The sequence below is a fragment of the Pelodiscus sinensis genome, chromosome 4, assembly GCF_052426305.1.
Source record: "Pelodiscus sinensis isolate ZL-2025 chromosome 4, ASM5242630v1, whole genome shotgun sequence".
In the NCBI taxonomy this organism is placed as follows: Eukaryota; Metazoa; Chordata; order Testudines; family Trionychidae; genus Pelodiscus; species Pelodiscus sinensis.
The window spans coordinates 3134926-3155433 of NC_143055.1; the positions used below are offsets into that span (position 1 = coordinate 3134926).

Below are 20508 nucleotides of genomic sequence, written 5' to 3' on the forward strand. Positions count from 1 at the left end.
GCACATGGCCATGTGGACGTGTTCTTGCACAAGAACCCTTGCACGAGATCCCGCCACTGTAGACATAGCCTATGCTTCACCAGGGGCGGATGAGGAAAGCTGCTCTGGGAAGGATGGCGCACCCCTGCCTCTGGTGCACAAGCTGGGCCCCCAAGCCAGGAGGAAGGCCAGGCTCTCACCGGACAGGGGGCGGCTGGAGGAAGGAGCAAGCAGCTGGGCTAGGTGGACAGGCACAGAGCAAGGAAGGGCCTGTCCCAGGAGAGGCAGCACAAGGCAGAGTACACCAGGGAGCCGCTGCGTGGGACCACAGGGATAAGGGGCCGGGCCAGGCAGCTACCCCTGAGCAAGAACACCACCCTAAGCCACCTGCGTGCCACCTGCCAACTCCTTATATAAGGGGCAGGTCCTCCCAGCATACCCTGGGGCGCGCCTGCGCAGTAAGCGTCACGGTTGGCGCCCGGACCTCCGCTCTTAGCGCGCACGCGCGGGCAGAGGGCGGTGAGCGTGCCCCAGCGCCCCACCCGTTGTTGTTATTCAGAGGGGGCGCTCTTGGGAAGCTGCTGCGCCTGCGCTAGTCTTCGTTCCACGCCCAGGACAGGCTTCGGGTCAACTCGACGCGCAAGCGCATTTGGTAGCCCAGAGCGCAGACGTTCAGCGGATCTGTTCTGCGGCTGCGTGGCGATCACCCCCTGGCGGGCCGCCGGGGAGTTACTCCCGCCGCGTCCCTCGGGTCGGCCCGTTGAGCGCATGCGCGGCGCCATTGCCTGCCCGACTGAGGCGCCAGAGCGGGGCTGCGCTGATCCAAGCGGGCGGCCGAGCGCCACAGCGTCGCGGAGGCGGGAGCGGCCCGGCTCCGCCGCTTCCCCGGCAGGTAAGGCGCCCGCCCGGGGCGGGGGCTGCCCGGCGTCGGCGGGGCCCGCCGAGCTGCTCTGTGGCGCAGAAGGCGCCGCGGCTGCCGAGCCCAAAATGGCGGCGCGGGGCGATGGGGGAAGGGGCGGGGCCGGGGGCGGGGCCTGCGCGCCCGTCTCGCGGCCGGGCGAGCTCGGGGGAGGGGGGGGGGCTGACGGCTCCACCCCCTTGTTGCTGAGACGGGTGCGCGCGGGGCAGGCCGGGAGCGCGCTCCTGCTGCGGCGGCGGTGACCGCCGGCCTCTCCCACGTGCGCGCGCTTCGCCTCCCGCTCGGGCCCTGCTGGGAAACAGCGACACACGCAGCCCCGCCCCTCGCCCGCGCGCCGGGCCGGGGAGGAGAGAGGCCCCGCCCACCTCCCCGAGCGCGTGCGGTGCCAGGCCTGAGGTTTCCCACCCTTAGACTAGCGCTGCAAAATCCCGGTTGCGAGTCTGCTAGGGGCGGGGGCGGGGGGGGGGGGGAAGGGACGTACCAAAAAAAATCAAGTCAGAAATGTTTAACGTGCGCGTATTTAAAGCCAGCTTTGGCATGGATAAGCCGTGTTCCATCTTCAATTGCTGTGAACTCACTGCACTGATTTAAACACAGGAAAAGAGTAGGGAAGAGCAGGGCTCGGCTGCTCAGGTTGTTGGTGACCTAAACCAGTGTTAGCAACATTGGTCTCTTCTGTAGACACACAGGATGTTTTCTTCTTTCCAGTTAATTCAATCTGTTGGGTGACTAAGTCAGTGAAAGTTAAGTACAGGTTGGATCTCCCTGGTCCAGCACCCTCCCCTGCTGGCTGCCCTGCTCTCAGGCTCCTCTCCCTGGTGCTCCCTGCCCTTCTCCGCTGCTGGTCCCTCCCCACCTTGCTGCCTGCCCACTGCCCCAGGGTCTTCTGGGGTTCCCGGCAGGGACTGCTTTGCTGCTGCTGGTCCCATTGCAGCAGGGTGTTCTCCAGGGTTCCTGTCTGGAGTCACCCCGTGCTGCCACTCTGCTGCTTCTGGGGGTTCCCCAACCTGGGGCTGCCTGGCCACCCTGCTTGCTGCTAGGGCTGACCCCGCTGCTGCTAGGGATTCCAGCTGCCTGCCTCTATCAGCCTTGCTGTCACTGTGGGTTTCTTGGGGTTCCTGGCCGCAGGCAGCCCAGCTAGAGTTCCTGGGCTGCTGCCTGGTCCCGCTAATGCTGGGGTTTCCCTGGCCAGGGCTGGGACTCCCCAGATGCTGGCTGACCCAGCTGGGACTCCCCAGCCCCTATGTTGCTCCAGGACTCTTTGGTCCAGTAACATCCCTGACAGACCACTTATGTTGCTGGACCAGAGAGTCCCACATTTTCCTCTTCCAATCTAAGAACAAAAAATGAGAGAAGCACTTGTTCTATATATCTTAAGGGACATGGTGATCATAAATAAGCAATCCGTTCAGCACACTAACAATTCATTTGGATAATGAACCCATCTTGAATGCAAAAATGTTTTAATCAATTTGTTTTGTACCCTGCACATAGATACTCAATGGCTATGTCCAGGGCTTGACAAATCCCGGCGAGAGCTACTCGCCAGCCCTGCACCGCGCATGCGCCAAACTGGCACTGCGCATGCGCGAAGTGCCGGTGAATGGGGTGCACGGAGCAACCGGCTGAAATCTACTCGCCGTGGGCAAGTAGATTCAGTGGTTTGTCGAGCCCTGGCTATGTCTACACTGGTGGGTTATTGCAAAAGAACTGCCGTTCTTCTGCAGAGCACCCACACTGCCCACCCGCTCTTGCGTAAGAAGATTTACAGTAAAGCGTGGTAGGAGAGGGCTTCTTGCACAAGAGCTATGCTCTTTTCTAACAGGTGGAAGCTCTCTTGCGCAAGTGGGCAGTGTGGATGCGCGGCAGGGTTTTCTTGCTCAAGAGAGCATCTGCACTGCCATGGATGCTCTTGCGCAAAAGCACCTCTCACTGGGGGGTGGTCTTTTAGATGTGGGCGGGCTAATGCCCGCCCACCTCCTGGATGCCAAATAGAAAAGCACCTCTCACACATGGCAGTGTGGACGTGTTCTTGCACAAGAACCTTTGCACATGACGTTCTTGCGCAAGAAGCTGCCAGTGTAGACATAGCCAATCTGTTTATTCATATTTCCTTATTTAAAAAATGTGTCTGCGAGAGCTAACTAGGAACAGTCTTGTATTGGTTGAAGGGTTGGAGGCAGAATTTGTTTCCTTGGCATTGGTTTTCAGATGATGAGAGGTGCGGAGGAATGATCGGGGAGCGCATGACAGGGCCTAGGCCAACCTCACTGGGGGCAGGGAGAGAGCGCCACCCGTCCCTCTCCTCTGCTCCTGGCCTTAGCTCCTAGCCCTCTCTGCTATTCCTGGCTCCCAAGGTGGTGCAGGAAGATTCCATCGTTGGGGATGGAAAGGATGCATCAGAAAAAGTTTATGGACTACTGTTTTAGGGGGATAGTGAATGGATAAAACACTGCTGGCTTCCTCTTTTTCCTGTTAGTTTCCATCTTGATGGCAGCCTACAGTCACTTAACTTAGTTTTGTGTTCAGTAAGTATTTCTTTCAAAGGGCTGTCATCTCTTAAAAGACTGTGAAGTTCAGAGCTCTTGTGCAAATGAAAAGGTCAAGATCACTGAAGTTTTTGTGGCCATGTCAGGTTTATGGGGAATTGAAATTTGATTAATACTTAATCTTTATCACTCTGTGCCAGCAAATTTAAACCTTTATCTGCCAAATGTTTCCTTTTTTAAAAGTAATGAAAAGGATGAGGTTTAAAATGGGAAGCAAGTGTTGAGTCCAGTTTATTTAGGCCGTGATATTGCATGTTGTTCTATGTGGACAGTTCTTTGCATGTATGCACCGACCTATGAACATCAGTGGGGTGCTGCATATTTACATGTCTGACCATATGGAACAATTAGCATGATTGGGGCCTTTCTTAATATCAGCAGAGGGGAAATAAAGGCTTTAAAAAGTGAATAGAATTATATACTACTAATAAAATTTGTTTAAGGATACAGTAAAGCTTTTTATCCATTTTCAGTACTGTTTGCTAATTGCTTTGTGTTAATGCACAGCCCTAGAACAACTTCTTGTGTTTAACTTAAACAGCAGTTGGGGCACAACTTTTTCAAAAGTTTTCAAATGAGTTGTATGTTACATGGTATGAAATTACTCATATTTCAGAAATTTAATTTACTCTGCTTTCTTAAAATGCTTTCTCAACTGGTGAGGGATACTTTTTGTTGAACACTATTTTAATATTAACTATGAGACATGAGAATGTTTAACTTCACATTATCTGATGGCAGTTGGGAATTTGGAGTACTGAGTGCATGTGCTCTGTTCAATATCAGGCATATTGCTTATGTGACCTATTTGACTAGATTTAATTTTGAGCATTGAATATGCTACTAGGGTGCAATCACTGAATTCAAGTTTTCTGAAATACGTGTCCTCATGTTGTTTTGTTTCCTTGGGAACTCATTAGATTAATTTTATCACTGAGTTCCTTCCCTGGGATACAGGAAAAATGTGGGCCATCTGTGATGTAATCATTAATAATTAGCACTTAAATGAAATATATTCAATACCCAAAGAGATATATATATATATATATAAAAACGGTTTTTTTCCCTGATGTGTGACAGAATGTCATCAGCCTACTTGAAAGTGGAATCTCAGCATCTTGCTTACTTGCGCTTCAACCAGAACCAATTGCAAAACTGAGCTCTGTCTGTAGCTCCGTCTATAACATGTAGTATGTGAGCAATAGACTAACTAACAGTGTTTTTCTACACAGTTTCGGTCAGTTTTCTATATAAATCAGTGCATGATTAACAGGCTCTCTGGCCTTTTTCACAGCCAGAGACAGGTGATTGGCGAATGTAGCAAGCACAGGGTTCAGCCCCATACTGTTACATAGGTAATTAGTTCTCACAGTTAGCTACTTTATTAAAGGTAAAATGTTTTATCCATTTTATCTAATGGAAAAACAGACTCAAGTTAAATTACTAGTTGGAATTTAGAACTGTTTCCTTATCCCTAGTCCTTTACTTAGTCATCTACACAATTTTATCTTCCAGTGTTTCCAGGCTTTGCATATTGAAAGAGGGGATAGCTGGCAGGAACACTCTAAATATGTCAAACTTAAGTCCATTTGCCTTTAATTTTTTTCATAACAAATTGTTTCATAAGCACAGTTACATAAGGATTCCTTGCCTGCTTCTGACCCATCTTTTCTGATTTGATTTGTGGGGTGTCAAATAGTACTTAGATAGCATCTGTATAATTTTGAATTTGACAGTCATTTCAGTTGCAGCAGACTGATTTATGCCAAACTCAGGATTATTACTTAAGTGATAAGATCTGCCTGACATAGGTACAGCAGGGCTCAGTACTTAACACACGATTGTTTTTTATTGAGAGAGAGAATCCAGTTTAGCTATGGAGAGTTGGTTGTCTCAGACTAAAGTGCTACCTACCACTGAACATAAAGTTCAGCCAGCAGACTAATTATTTCTGAAGATGGCTGGGTTTTGGTGTAGTTTCACTTCTTCTTGGATCTTGATTTCCTGTGCTCATGAGGTAAATATAAAGCAAAGTTAATAGTATAGTACAACTAGTGCAAACTTTATGTTCATTGTCCCATGACCCATTTTATTAATATGTTTTTCCTAGATTGGGGTGGGCAAGATCTGGCCTGCCAAGCTGTTTGATTTGGCCCATAGCCCGCCTTGCCGCTCCTCCATCCCCAGACCAGTCAAGACCTGAGGGCAGGGGAGTGTGCAAAGTCATTTGCTGTTCAAAGCGGCTGGCGGCTCCTTTCCCTCTCCAGCGGGGCGCAATGCCTAAAGGGCACTGCCCTTGCCCACCCAAGGCAGGGCGAACTGGCCCGCAACTGCCTATCAACATTTGTAAAGTGCCTCCCCCTGCAAAAATTATTGCCCACCCTGTCCTAAATCTTTTGTCACTGTTGCCTTACGTCAGTGGTCTCCAACCTTTTTAACCACAAGATCACTTTTTCAATTTAAGTGCAATGTAAGATCTACCTCAACCTCAAATACCCTTGCCCCACTTCCTTCTTGTCCCTTCTTTGAGGCCCTGCACCTGCTCTGTCTTGTCTCTGAGGCCTCACCCTGCTCACTCCATCCTCTTTCCTCCCCACCCTCACTAACTTTCACCAGGCTGTGGTAGGGGGTTTGGGTGCAGGCTCTGGTCTTGGTCCAAGGGGTTTGGCATGTGGGAGGGGCTCCAGGCTTAGTCCAGGGCAGTAAGGGTTTCAGGATTCAAGCTCTGGGAAGGAGTTTGGATTCGGAGACTCATGTCTGAGGCAAGAGGTTGGGTGCAGGAGGAGACTTAGGACTGGAACAGGGGTTCAGGAAGCAGGATCTGGCTGGGCACTGTTTTAACTCAGATGGCTTCCGGCTGGTGGAGTAGTGGGGTTAAGACAGGCTTACTCCTGCCCTGACCCTGCACCACTCCTGAAAGCAGCTGGCATGTACAGCAATGGCTCCATGGCATCATGTGCTGCCCCTCATCTACAGGCACTGAGCCCACAATTTCTACTGGCCACAGTTCCCCATTACTGACCAGTGGGAGCTGCAGGAGTGGTATCTGCAGGCAAGGACAGCATGTGGAGACCCCCGGCTCTGCCTTTCTCAAGGGGTGCAGGGACATGCAACTACATGCAGGAGCAGCAGTTACCATAGAGATAATGACTATAGCCGCAATGGGTTAGGCATTTTAGAACTCACTCCTCAAAGAATTATATTTAAGCATGAGAGATATGAAAATTATGAAATGCACAGACCAGTCAAAAACCAAACCTAACACACTTTGCAAGCAGTAACAGAAGTAACAACCACCCCCCACGTATGTGTTGGGTCAGGAGAGGAGAGGGAAGGACAGTGTCTGTTTGTGAGAATGAGAGAGAGACACAGAGTGTGTGAGAGTGACAGACGTTTGCATTGCCAAGCTCTCTCCATCCCCCTTCTCTCTGTGTGGAAATAGGGTACAGGAGTATGGGGAGGGGAGGACACCCTGACATCAAAACCATGCCTTTTCTCCCTCCCACACACTGCACAGCACAGCAAGCAGGAGGCTCCTGGGCGGCAGCTCCAAGGCAAAGGGCAGGAGCAGCATGACAATAAGAGGTGGGAGAGCGGCAACTGAAGTGCCAGCACTTGATAGCTCCCTGGCTAAACCAGTCAGGATCCCCTCTCAGAGGCACCAAGAGCTACCGGGATCGACTGGTTGGTGACCACTGCGTTATGTTATTAATAGTGATATTAAAATGTGTTTATTTTTGTAAATATGTAACTGCTGAAAATTTCAGTTACATGTTTACATGTGGAGGGGGGAAAGATCCCCAAGCACCACTTCTTCCCCACCCTCCCAGCGCTGCTGCCTCTGTGCAGCAACCTGGGGAGAGGAGGGCAGGCGATTTCCCATGAGCACTGGCTCCCCCCCACACCGCTGTTTCTATGGGAGGCAGCAGCACGGGAGGGAGGCATGCAGCTCCATAGGAGCTGGCTCCCCGCTTGTACTGGCTCCCGCCTTCCCCTCACCCCCTCTGCTGCTGCTTCAGTTACAGAAGCAGCAGCGTGGGGGTATTTGCGTATGTAACCGTGAGGGTTAACTGATGAGCGAGGGCTCATCCCTAATTATTAAAGTGAAAATTTTTGCTGCCTTTTATTAAGCTTTGACAGTGAAACCAGATTTCTTATCTCCTTCTAATTCTCATGCACTTTAACAGTCAATGGAATTACAGATTCCTTTTCCCAACATCCCTCTCTAACCCTCTTCTATTAAAGTATTGTAAAAAACTCTTTCTTGCCTTTTAGTAGGAAGATAAAATTTGGAGTCCAAAGAAGATCTGGCCAATTTGGAACCCATCAGCTTATTTAAATAAATTCTGGTTTTCCCTTCATAATACCTTCTGTGCTGTCATGTCTACTCATAAGATGATATTTTTAAAAAAGGGAGTTGCCTTAGAGTAAAAATTAATGTAAAACAAGTCTCTCAGTTCTAGTGATGACGGGGCCACCTCTTAATTAACTTTGTCTCCCGAGGAATGCTTTTTGCTAAAGAGTAGGGGAGAGGGAAGAAATCAGTTTAGGGTTTATGTCTGGTTAGCAATAACAACTGACTTTTAGGTTGTGCTTAGGATCCCAGCATGTGTTAATGTAATCCTTGCATAAAAATCACTTTTCCCAGCACTGAAGCGTAGCTGCACATGAGGGGGAATATGGCAGCTATTCAGCAGGGTGCACACTAACAATAACTTAGGGTGGGGAAGTGAGGAAAACTGTAGTACCCATTTGAAGCTGTGGAGACACTTTGGGTAATCAGACTGCCATTACCCTATTGATCAACAAAGGACTCCTCAAGATCCACGGGCCCACAAAGTGGGTTTAAAATCTGTCTACAGGACTTAAACAGAAGTGGCTACAGAAATGGGGCGAGGGGAGGGAAACCTTGTCTTTGATCAGTTGGTTTCACTCAAGATTTGTTGCAAAAGAAAGTCTTGTGGTCATAGTGCATTTTTATCATCCTGTGTGTGGGTTGCTTGCCCACCCTGAAACTGCTTATCCACCTTCTCTACAATAATTATGAAACAAATTTTGCATATTGTACCATAAAATGTTGCAAGGCTGTAGATCTCCCACAGTATGACAAGAGGATCTGTTGGCTAAACACTAAGTTGATTTGGAAAATTGCTTCTTTAGTCAGGTTTTGAAGGCAGGGAAGATTCAAATGGACAATGCAATGTGACTTCTGTACTAGGAATGTTAGCAGGCAGTCAGATATTCATTTAACTGATAAGCAATTATTGGTTAACCACAATGTCCCCTATCTTTCCCCAGTGCTCTGCATTTAAAACTCAGGCTGGCTCTGTCCCAGCCCACCAGTCCGAGTTTTAAATGAAGAGCATACGGAGGAGCCGCTTGCTACCCAGCACTGCTGTCTCTGTTACAGAGGCAGCAGCATGGGGCAGGAGCTGGTCCATGCAGGAAGTTGGTTTAAAAACCAGCTCCTGCCTGCTCCCTGGGAACAGGTAATCGGTTAAGCAGTTACATGGTAAGTAAGCATCACTCTTACTGGGTGATGTTTACCAGTCAGTAGTTAGCCAGTAACCTCAGCTGCAGGTGGAGACAGCTCCAGGTTAAATGTGACATTTAATCAGTTAACTGATGAAACAGGAATTCACATCCCTACCCCGTATATCAGCAGTTGGCATAAAGAAACACTTAATGCAGCCCTCAGTATTCAGCTGTGAGCCAGGCAAAACTTTCTCTTAGCCATCAACATGTAGTCCATGTTGAACCTCTAAAATCCAGGACCTCTGGTCTGGCAACATCTGTGGCCTGGCAGGACCACAGATATTGCTGGACAGGAGAACCCTGGCTAGCCAGGTTCAAAAGCACAGCCCAGGCTTGGCTGGTGGTGTAGAGCACAGCTCCAGTGGGGTCAGCGCAGTGGAAAGCACAGCCTCGGCCAGGGCTGAAGCCAGTGGGCTGGCAGCTGGATGTGCTACCCGAGCCAGCACTGTGTGGGGCACAGCCCTGGGCAGGGCTGGAGGCATCGGGGCCAGTGTCTGGCCCGGGCTGGCACAGTGGGGGGCTGAAGGCAGTGGGACAGGCAGTGTTGCCCCGGCTGGGAGCAGAGTCTACAGTCGCTAGGGAGCCTTGACCTCCCCTGGTCCAGAAAACTTGGTGGTTTAGATCCTGAGGGTGCTGGACCAGGGAGATCCAACCTGTGGGAGGTTAGGAAATGTATGTCAATTTTTATTTTAAATGCTCAGTTGAATTTTGGATTTCTGTGTATCAAAGTGTGCACACTCATTAGTGGGAGTTGGATTTCAGCTGTCTTCTCCATTCCCATTTAAAATGACAAGTCAGCAGCATGGTAGCGTGGCACTGTAAAATACCAAGATTGTCCCTGTCCTGAAAAACGAACAACCGTCATGTAGAAAATAGTGAGAGCGCCCAATATATTTTACAATCATCTGAGCAATTGTTTCCTGCTGTACTTTTCAGTTGTTTCCATTTATATCAAAAGGACCTAATGCTGCAAGGTCTAGCTTTTCACAAGGGCCTGGCTTGCCTTTGTTGTTTTGCCTGTTAAACTGTAGTATATCAAGGAGGGATCTGTGAGCAAATGACTTACATGATGTAGTATATCAGTAAGATATTGACTTCTGCTGCTTGTAAGAGTCTGGGATTTTTATAGAGGAAGGTGCAAAGACAGTTAATCTCTTTCAAATGTGAAATTTCACGTATCATGCTGTCCTTATGGGCCAGATTAAATAAACAGCTGAAAGTTAGATCACTACAGATACGTGCCAGGGTGATTAGGGGCCCAAGATGTAGTTTATATCATCTGTTCCCAAATATTTTTGGTTCACTTTAAAAAAAGAAACTAAGAAATACCATATGAAGATTTGTCCTGTTACGCACATATGTTTTTGACTTTAATAGGCTTAAGTATTTCTGGAGTCACCTCTCTATATATTAGGAAAGTTTTTTTTTTTTTTTTTTTAATGGGATGACTGAGTTATGTCATCGTGTCACTCTGCATCTCGCCTGCCTCCACCCTCCTTATCTCCCTCCGCCCTCTCTTTTCCCCTGGGGAGGCCCTGAAGCAACCCCCCTCTCCAGTGTTCTGGGAGTGGGAGCCAAAGACACAAGCCACACAGCCTCTTCCCTACCCCTCATATTGAGGTAGCGGGGCAAAGCCACAAGCCGTGTGGCCCTGAAAGCCACGTGGTCTTTCTTCTCTCCCCTCCCTAGTGCTGGGGACGGGAGTCGTGAGGCCTCTCCTCCCCTCCCCCTGTGCTTCAGGGGGCCTCCCCCTCTCTGGTCATCCAAGGGAATGGGAGCTGCACCCCCTCCCTGCACTCCAGCCCCCCTCACATATCTCCTAGGTTGGGGGAAGAGCTGGGCCAGCCTTGTCTCGACTCTCCCCCGGCAGTCATGGGGAAGAAAAAGAGCCTGGGCTGGTGAGTCGGTGGGAGGAGACTGGGTGGCCTCAGGGACAAGAAGGAAAGGGCCAGGGCTGGGGTGGCCTTGGACCCTTCGGGGGGAGGGGAGGGAGAATGGGAGGGGAGAGCCTTGGCCTCGGCCCAACCACTGTGGCTAGGGGGAAAGAGCTAGGCCAGCTTCGGCCAGCTCCAACCCCCTTTCTCTGCCCCCCCCCCCCGAGGGGAGTGAGAGCCGGGGGGAGGGGCAGGAGGGTCTGGCGGCTGCAGGGAGAGAGCTGGAGTAGGCCAGGGCTGCCATGCTTCAGCCTGGCCCTGGCCCTGGCCCTCCCGGGCGGCCGGGGGTGGGAGCTGGGGCTGCCTTCCCCCAGAGAGGGGGGTTGGCAAGCATAGAGAGCACTGGGCACCACTGCCTAGTAGTAAAATAAATGCTTTTTAAATGTAATAGGTTTTAGATCGCGAATCAAATAGAAGCAATGATTTGTCTCTTGCGTTAGTCAAATACAAGAAACAGTTGTCACAGTTTCTTGATAGTTCAGTGGCACACCAAAATGTGTGTGAATAACTTGAGTTTAATTTGTCTAATTTAAATTCAGAATTCCTTCTAATTTTGGTCTGAATTATTGAACATGAGCCAGTGTTCACTTGGCTCACCTTTTAAAAAATGTAAATAAATCCAAAACATTTTGAGCAGCACAGAGAAAATTGAAGGGTCGCTTTTAAGAAGGTGTAATTGTGTCACAGAATAGTTGATTTGTCAGGTGAGATATTGGTAGCTCCAGCTGAAGGTCCATCTCTGCACTGAGGTTTTTCCTGTAGTAGTGGTACTTTTGCAGAGAAAACTAGCATTGAAAGACAGAAAATGTCAAAGCTGTCTGATATCAAGCTAAACTCCTTTTTCTTTCTCAACCAAAAGTTGCTGACATGCAATTTGTTGCATTTGAACTAGATTCCACCAACTTTTCCTTTGCCAAGGAGCCATCTGGCAAAGTCGTCTATTGAAAATGGGCCTTGTACCTTGGACATCAGGCAGCTTCACTTCCCATTTGCCCCTTGTGCAAAGCTTTGGGTTCCCTCAGAGCCAGGGAGCACTGCTAGTCCCACTGTAGGACCTGGTCTAATGAGAGTCTTTCTCATGGTCTCCTTCTGTCCTGATTGTTGGATTTATAGAGGAAGGTGCAAGTTCTTTCCCCTTAGTTTCAGTTATTTCCCCTTAGTGAAAAAAAATTCCACAGCTTCCTTCATGAGGTGTGCTGTGATTGACAGGTTTCCCCACGCTGCCAGTATCCAGTCTGGTTTCCATTCCTCTCACCTGACTCAGCTCTCCTGCAGTATTTGTTTCCAGACTGTCTGCTGCCTGTCTTCCTAGAGTTCACCTTACAACTAAGATTTACCGTGTTAAGAAGTATCCATCTGATTAGCACCTTACCTTTGGTCCCTAGCTAATTTATTGCTCACCTGAATATCGGGGTAGCTTGGTCCTGAGCTCCATTACCCCTTAAAGGGGACAAACCATCTTGTTATAGCATACCCCTTCTAACAGGCTCATCAGTGGTAAGCACGCCACTGTAAAAGAATTAGAGATGGGAAAGGTTAACCACTGGAGGCTGGAGCAGCTCCTTGCCTGCCGTGGGGCGGCGGCTGAAGCAGCTCCTTGCCTGTCTTGGGGCCAGCCACAGATAAGGGTGCTCCAGCCTGTGGCAGGCTGCTGATATGCTGTAGGCAGAGGGCCCCCCTCACCTATCCTTCTCTTTAAATGGTTAACTGGTTAAACACTATGTTTAACGTGTTAACCAATTAAATAGGATTTTACATCCATAACAGTTACATTGGTATTAACATTGAAAATCTTTGTCACTATTCCTAGGTAAAGGCATTATAACTTCATGGGTGAACTAATTCATTGCCAGAGGAGGCTGTGAAGGCTAGGACTATAACAAAGTTTAAAGAGAAACTAGATAATTTCATGGAGGTTAGGTCCATAAAAGGCTATTAGCCAGGGGATAGAAATGGTGACCCTGGCCTCTGTTTGTCAGAGGCTGGAGAAGGATGGCAGGAGACAAATCGCTTGATCGTTGTCTCTGGTCCATCTGATGCTGGCCACTGTCGGCAGACAGGCTACTGGGCTAGAAGGACCTTTGGTCTGACCCAGTACGGCCGTTCTTATGTTCTTAAAAAAAAGTTCTCTATATAAATAAGGTTTCATTTACAATTAGGTTTCTCTCAAGTAGTTTTGTAACTATTTTCTTAATATTTTCGAGCTCCTAATAATTGACACACTTCTCGAGATTCCAGGTCTGGACGGCAGATGGATGACTCAGTCTCTCTTAGGAGGGAGTCCCTGACCACCACTGCCCATCTTTTTCTTTTGGGGATGGTGGTCATGGAAACCCCATCCCTAGGACTATGCATCCCATGCCTTCCGGTGACTGGTGTCTCTTTCTGATTTCTTCCCTGAGAGATCTCTGCCAAAGTATTCTCCACCGTAGTGTCTGCGCAGAGAGCCTGGAAGCGGTTCCTTACCTCTGCAGGAATGGGGGATACCTGACTTGGCCTTCTTCTCCTAGAGGTTACATACTGCCAGTTTTCTTCCTTGTCCTGGATTGCCCTTCCTAGCTTTTCAGCCTGCTGTGCCTGCAGGATTAAAAGCTGCCTTTTATCGAGGAAGTCTTCATCCTCTCTGATAGAATGTAGGGTTGATACTTGTGCCTGCAAGTCCTCTAATTTTTTCTCCCAAAATGGCGACCAGCTTGCACTTGCAGGTGAAATCCCTTCTATCTTCCGGGAGGAAGACAAACATGGCACATGTTGTGCAGGTAACAACAGCAGACCTATCACTATCCAAACCTGCCTTCCTTCTGAGAGATTCCTCAGATGTTTTTAGCCTCCTGAGCTCCTCTTGGACGTTTTCCAGGCAAACTCTCCTGTTGACTGCTGCCCTGTTTGCTACTCTCTGCGTTCACTCTGGCTTCTTCTTATAAGGATGAGGCTAGGCCCAGCTCAAAGCCTTGCCTCTAGTGCAGTCAGCCCCTGAAGGCCCACCTGAGCTCCTCTCAGATGTTTCCCAGGCAAACTTCCCTGTTGGCTGCTGCCTTGTTTGCTGCTCTCTGCTCTGTCTGGGTTACTGTGTGGGAGTCACTGATACTCTCCCCTTCCTCAGAGCCCTGGAGATCTGGGATCTGCAGCTCCCGCCCTTGCACCACACAGGAGATCACGAGGAGGGATTTGATAGCAGTCTTCAACTTCTGGAAGGGAGGTTCCAAAGAGGATGGAGAAAGGCTGCTCTCAGTAGTGGGGGATGGCAGAACAAGGAGCAATGGTGCAAACAAGGAGCAGAAGTTACAGTGGGAGAGGTCTAGGTTGGATATTAGGAAAAACTATTTCACTAGGAAGGTAGTGAAGAACTAGAATGGGTTCCCTAGGGAAGTGGTGGAATCAGAGGTTTTTAAGTCTCAGCTTGACAAAGCCCTGGCTGGGTTGATTTAGTTGGGATTGGTCCTGCTTTGGGCAGGGGGCTGAACTTGATGGCCTCCTAAGGTCTCTTCCAGCTCTATGGTTCTATGATTAACAGAGAATATATTTGGATGTAATTTTTTTCCTGTTTTGTAAAAGATCCTAAAATTTGTTCCATATTCTTTTGAGAGATAATTCACAGTGGCTTTGAAATAAGTCCCAAAGAGATTTCTATTGAAGATCTAAATCTCATTGTTCAGAAGATGCTGCTGAAGAGAGGACAACAGTTAGATGTTGTTCTGCCTCATCTGAAACATAATAATCGTGGATGTTTGGTTAAGTATGCTTAACTACAAATTGCTGAGAGGATTAGGTGAAAGTTCTTACAGCAAGAGATTTGGCTTTGCTGGCCAGAAAACTCTACAGTCTATTGTTGTAGTTAAAAAATATACTTTAAAATACTGCTTCATGCCTTTGTAAAGATGTGTTGCCAAGTGGGATCTGCTGCACAAAGTAGTTTAAAAGTAAATAATCTAATATTTGTGTTTTAACTTTCAGCTTTGTGTTATTCTTGGAAAGTTTCACACCACTTGTGAATTCCCTGAACCGTGGCATTGTAAGCCCACTTCCGTTGAGCACTCCTCCTTTACAGCTTGCTCAAATTAAGACGTAGTTGGCTCTCCAGCAGTTGACATCAGCTGCCTCAAACAATTCTACACCACCTTATGCTTTGTTAAATCAGGCATTCCTGAAAATCGCCATGTTTAGTCCTAGAGGAAACTTGCAGCAAAGGCCAAGAGCACCTAATCCACCTGGCTCAAAACCTCATGGTGCTTTTAGGGGAGCTGGCATAGCAGGTTTTCAAAGAAAGCCTGTACCTGGAACGCCTCAAGGAATTTCACAAAGATTTATAGGACATGAAACTTTACAGCGGACAGGACCACGAAGAACTAATGTTCAGGTAACTCAACACAGACTCGATCCAAGGCAAGCAAAGGAGATGGCAAACTTACAAAATGAACCGAAGGAAAAAGTTCGTACTTCACGTTGGGATAACAATCCATGTTCAACTGGAAACACGAGCCGAAAGCACTCTGCATCAACACGGATCACAGAGCAGCATACAAATGTCCAGAGCCGTTATACAACGGAGAGTGCATCAAGTATTTTAGCAAGTTTTGGATTATCTAATGAAGATCTGGAAGAACTCAGTCGCTATCCAGATGATCAGCTCACACCTGAAAACATGCCACTAATTTTGAGGGATATACGAATGCGTAAAATGGGTCATCAGCTACCCAATTTACATTCTCAGAGCAGAGAAAAAGAAACAATTGGTGGAACAGGTGGTTCTGCCGTTAAGAGCAAAGTGATTGATTATGGGCACACAAGTAGGTATGGATACAGTGACGATCCTCTTGAGATGAGTGAATACAACCCTGAACAACCAACTGAAGAGAACAGGAAAGAATTTCAACCACAGGAATCTCTTTCAGTTCCAACTTCCAATGTATCATGTAATCCAATGTTCCCAATGGAAGAATTAATGAAACAGATGGGTTTCCACACTGACTCATCAAATACTCAGTCATTTTTTTCGGTTGATTCTGCAAGCAAGGTGCCAGGGTTATGCCTGACACCTACAGGACTCCCAGTGGTGAAACCTATGACCCAGCCTGGCATGCCGCCTATGATGCCACCTGGAATGCCGCCTATGATGCCACCTATGACCCAGCCTGTGATGCCGCCTGTGATGCCACCTGTTATGCCATCTGTGCCCCAGTCTGTGATGACATCTGTCCAGCAGTCTTTGGCCCAGCCATCTATGAGCCAGTCTGTGATGCCACCTATCACCCATCCACCCTTTTCAGCAGAACTCCTTGCAGCTGTAAGACAGCATGAAAGGATTCAACGTGACTCTGAGACTAATCAGTCTAATGCACACATTGGCTCAGGTCAGAAGAACTTCCAGTCGCAAGTCGAAGGTCCTATTAAATCTCCTTTCGGAGTCGTGAAAGCATCTTGGCTTCCAGTGTTTTCACAGGCTGCTGCGCAGAAGATAAAGAGACTGCCAACTCCATCTATGATGAATGACTACTATGCTACATCTCCAAGGATATTTCCACACATGTGTTCTCTGTGTAACGTGGAATGCACTCATATGAAGGTGAGAGTTTTTCAAAGATTGCTGCATAAACTTACATTTAACATATGGTTGCATCTTAAATTACGGAATAATTTTAACTGTTAGATTAGTTGTGGAGACTTGTGCTCTAATGTGATCCCTGATCTGAGTTTTGAAAGATTTAAATATTTACCCTATAGCTCTAATGAATGTATAGGCGCACATGTTCTTTAAATCAGTATTAAGGCACTTAAGTCTTTTTTGCTCTGGCTCTTGAAATACAGTACTGTATATGGCAGAGGAAAAATATCATTAGCACCTTATGACTAGGTCACTAGAAACATATAACAATTTTCATATGATAATATCATTTTAGGATAGCTATTCACGTTAGCCACATGGATACCACTCTGAATGCGAATTGGTTGCAACGTGGTCTTACTGAAAAATAGTTGAGGGGTGTTAACTGCATTCTTTCATCTAACTGAGGTCTTGGTTCTGAACACTAAAATAATTCACCATTATAATCTGGAAAAAGCTCCCACAGAACTTTATAAATGTTTCCAAAGATTTCCAGGATTGCTACTGCCTTGTTTTAAAGGCAGAGTAAATGAGAGGAGAACCTTTTGTACTTGTGAGAGTACAAGTGTGTTTCAGATCACTTTTTTAATGTGTGTCCGTGCTTCTAGTTTTAGAATTTACAGGGTTTTATTCTGTTAAATCATCAAAATTTAACAAACTGGGATTTTGATTAAAGTAGAAAGTTACTTAACGCTGAATGTGGTGACAAATTTGAGTTCATAACTAGTGATTTGCTTTTCTAAAGTAACTTACGTAGCTGTTTGGATGTGAAATAGTACCTAGTCCACTTGGCTCTTACACATTCAAGTACAAATTTTATACTGCAGTTACTGACTGGAGATAGTTGATTTAACATAAATATTCTGCAACCTTGTTTAATGTACATTAGGGATGTCAACATACATTTGATTATACAGTTAATTCCCCCCCCAGTATTTCAGGTGCAAGGCCCAGGGCAAATCCTCTTCCCCCTGCCACAGGCCCTACCATGCCTCTTCCTCCAAGTTCCGCCCCTGCCTGGTTCCCTTGTCAAAGTCCCCTTAGGCCTGCAAGCTGGGGAATTACCTGAAGGCCTGGCGCAGGGTGACAACAGGGGTCAGCCCCCTTCCCACACTTACCATGGTGGTGGGACCTGGGGGATCCCAGCAGTCTGCTCTGTCCTGTCCCACTTACCCCTCTCAGTCTGCTGTGCTCTGCTTCACCATGACAGCAGGAAGCATGGTGTCCTGGGCCAGAGCGCTCTGCTTCCTGCTGCCATGAGAGAGGGCATCAGGACAAAGCAGAGCAGGCTGCTCCGGCTCCTGCCACCGCACTGAATTGGGTGGGGGCAACCCCTGCAGCCTCAGATAATCCCCTGGTCTGCCCTGCGACTTGTCCGTAGGACAACGGAGGCAGCCTCCATGGGGCCTTCCAAAGCGCAGGACTGGGGTAGCTGTCCTTGACTGTGCTATGGACAAGATGGCTCTGGCCAGCACCTATTTGTCTCCTCTGAAAGAAGCCATTGCTTAGTCTGGTTGTTCCATCACTCTGCTGGAGCATAGGTTCAGTTTTGAGTCTGAAGGAAAAGAGCTAATGATATTACCTGAACCATTTTAGGCTTGTCCCTATGGCTGTTCTGTGGGCCTATTGATGTTTGTTGGTCCAGAGAGGGCCAGGTGCAGGAGCCCTGCAGGGGCTGGGAACACCCAGCCCAGCCGGCTGCAGAGAGGCCAGCGACTAGGAGCCCTGCTGCGGAGTCTGGCTGAGGCAGTGGCAGGATGGCCGGAATTCCAGCAGGCTCTGGAGGGGCAGTGGTCTGTTGTGGTTTGGCGATGATCCCCGGCGGCAGGACTGGTGCTTCCCTGGCAGGGTTGGGAATCCTGCTAACTGAGCACTAGTCTGCTGCTTGGGGGCTAGGAGTCCCAGTGGTGGGGCTGCAGACTGGTGGGGCTGGCGGGACCGTGAATACCGGCTGTGGAGCAGTGATTTGCTGTGGCAAAGCTGAGAGCCCTAGCAGCAGGTCTGGGGGTTGTTGTGGCAGAGCAGCGGGGCTGGGTTGTACATGGGGAGCCTGCCCGGAGGCCAGGCCAGGAGAAGAGCCAGGCTGGGGGGAATGACCTCCCTTGGTTTGGCAAAATCCCTCCTTTGGGACCACCCAGGTCCCAAGGGTACCAGACTAGGGAGCTCCAACCTGTAGTGGAATTTGGCAAGGACACCTGGGATTAAAATAATTTGTTACAAAAATTGCTGATTTGTTCTTTAGTAATTACAAGTGATCAAAGCCTTGCTTTTATGAGGATGCCATAGGCAGCAGCATATAGTCCTGTCGCCATCCTGGGGTATTGGCTATTGGCTGTGACATCTGGGAACAGTGCCATCTGTTGAATTACCAGCACAACTTCAGGTGGCATCATTATACAGCTTTTAGTGAAATGGCCATGTTGCTAAAAGTCTGGCAGTGTGAATGCTGCTTGTTGTCACTTTTGATGACAAAATACTTCTACCACCTTTGCGGACAACAAGCTATTCACGCTGCCACTTGATGACATACAACTTTTATCTTGAGATGGGGGAGCTGCTGCTTTTTTTTTAACATCTATTTGAACAACAAAACTTTTATCATTCATTGGCAGTGTAGACAAAGCCAAAACCTGATAGGCTCCTTGAGGTTAGAGAAGCAATAAAGATTTGAACTTCTGAGTGGCCCACATAAGTTGATTGCATGCATATTCTTTCTCATTTCCAAGCCTTTGCTGCTTTTTTGCAGCTTTGACTGGGGCTGCTATGCTGAACGCTGTTTTGTGTAAGACTTGGAATTGCAAATAATTTTTCCAGAAACATTTTAAAGCAAAATTGAATTTCATTATAGATGACTTGCTTTATTGAGAATCCTGTGCGTCCACTCAACACTTCCATTTGTTTGTTTATTCATTTTTTGGCGCTACAACCTTGTTTTAGGTTGAAACTATTTTCCTATTAGAGCAAAAAATAGGATGGCAAATCTTCTGATCATGTGTCAGTGTGTTTAAGAGTGTTCATATTTTTTCTTTCCAAATAAGCAAGCTTTGAGAGGGAAAACCCTCCTCTTTGTGAAATAACAAAACTCAGTATTGTTCTAATTCATTTAGTGAACATATCCAGTAAATACAACATCCTTCATGACTTAGCATTATAATTCTAGGTTAGTGGTGCTGTAGGATAGGAGATGTAAGAGGTTGACTGGTTACCCAGTAAGCATGTGGCTTATCAGAGCAGCCCCCTACCCACGGTGAGGCAGGCCCAGCTGGAGCAGCCCCCTGTCTGTGATGGTTAACCATTTAACTATTTTAGGGTGTGTTTGCATCCATACTGTAGGAATGCATTACAGCTTTAAAAGGATGTCAGGAACCTTGCTAGTTTTTAGAATGAGATTGATTTGTAATTTCAGTGTTGAATGAATGTTATACGTTCGTTGCATTTTAAAATTGGGCAACAATGTTCTAGTTATTTTATTTATAGTGTTTTAACTTTGTTTTAAATTTAGGTTGAAGCTTCTTGGATTTTAAATGTAATCTGAAATCATGAATGGTTGTTTTCTTCCTGTAAGAGAATTATGCCTATACTTCTGCATATATTAGTTCACGGGACAAAATATGATTCTAATCAGCTTTATTGGTAGCTCTTCTACGTAAGGTTCTGTAGCAGAACTGGCATGCACAAAAACAGGTGTGATGCTAATGTAGATGAGGCTTGCTTGACAGAAGGAGAAACACTTACCATGCTATACAGGGATCTTGGTCCATCTCTTTTTCAGAAAGAAAAATCTTGTATTGCAGGAACTTGAGAGAAAGGGAGAGTCCTGGGGATTGAGGGAATCAGACTGGAAATTGGAAGGAATATGTTGGAAATGATTATATGAAATACTAGAGGGAATTAAGAAAATGAAGATTCACAGCAAGTGGTTAGCATATTTATTAGGGAGGAGAATGTATCACTGTTTCTGCCATTCTAGTTAATGCTGATTGAACTGAT

General features: G+C 47.5%; 1 protein-coding gene across 7 annotated transcripts in view; it reads left to right on the plus strand.

Annotated features, from left to right (window-relative positions):
• Positions 1-523: 523 nt before the first annotated feature.
• The window catches only part of ZNF638 (zinc finger protein 638), an 86414-nt gene continuing 66429 nt past the window's right edge, over positions 524-20508 (plus strand). For 4 of the 7 annotated variants that reach the window (XM_075931066.2, XM_075931064.2, XM_075931067.2 and 1 more), the window contains exons 1-2: positions 524-871; positions 14871-16479. In XM_075931066.2, the coding sequence (XP_075787181.2) occupies positions 15073-16479 (1407 nt within the window). In that variant the 5' untranslated portion in view covers positions 524-871; positions 14871-15072. The remainder of the gene's footprint in view (positions 872-14870; positions 16480-20508) is intronic. The other 3 variants (XM_075931063.2, XM_075931068.2, XM_075931065.2) reach the window with 1 other exon arrangement.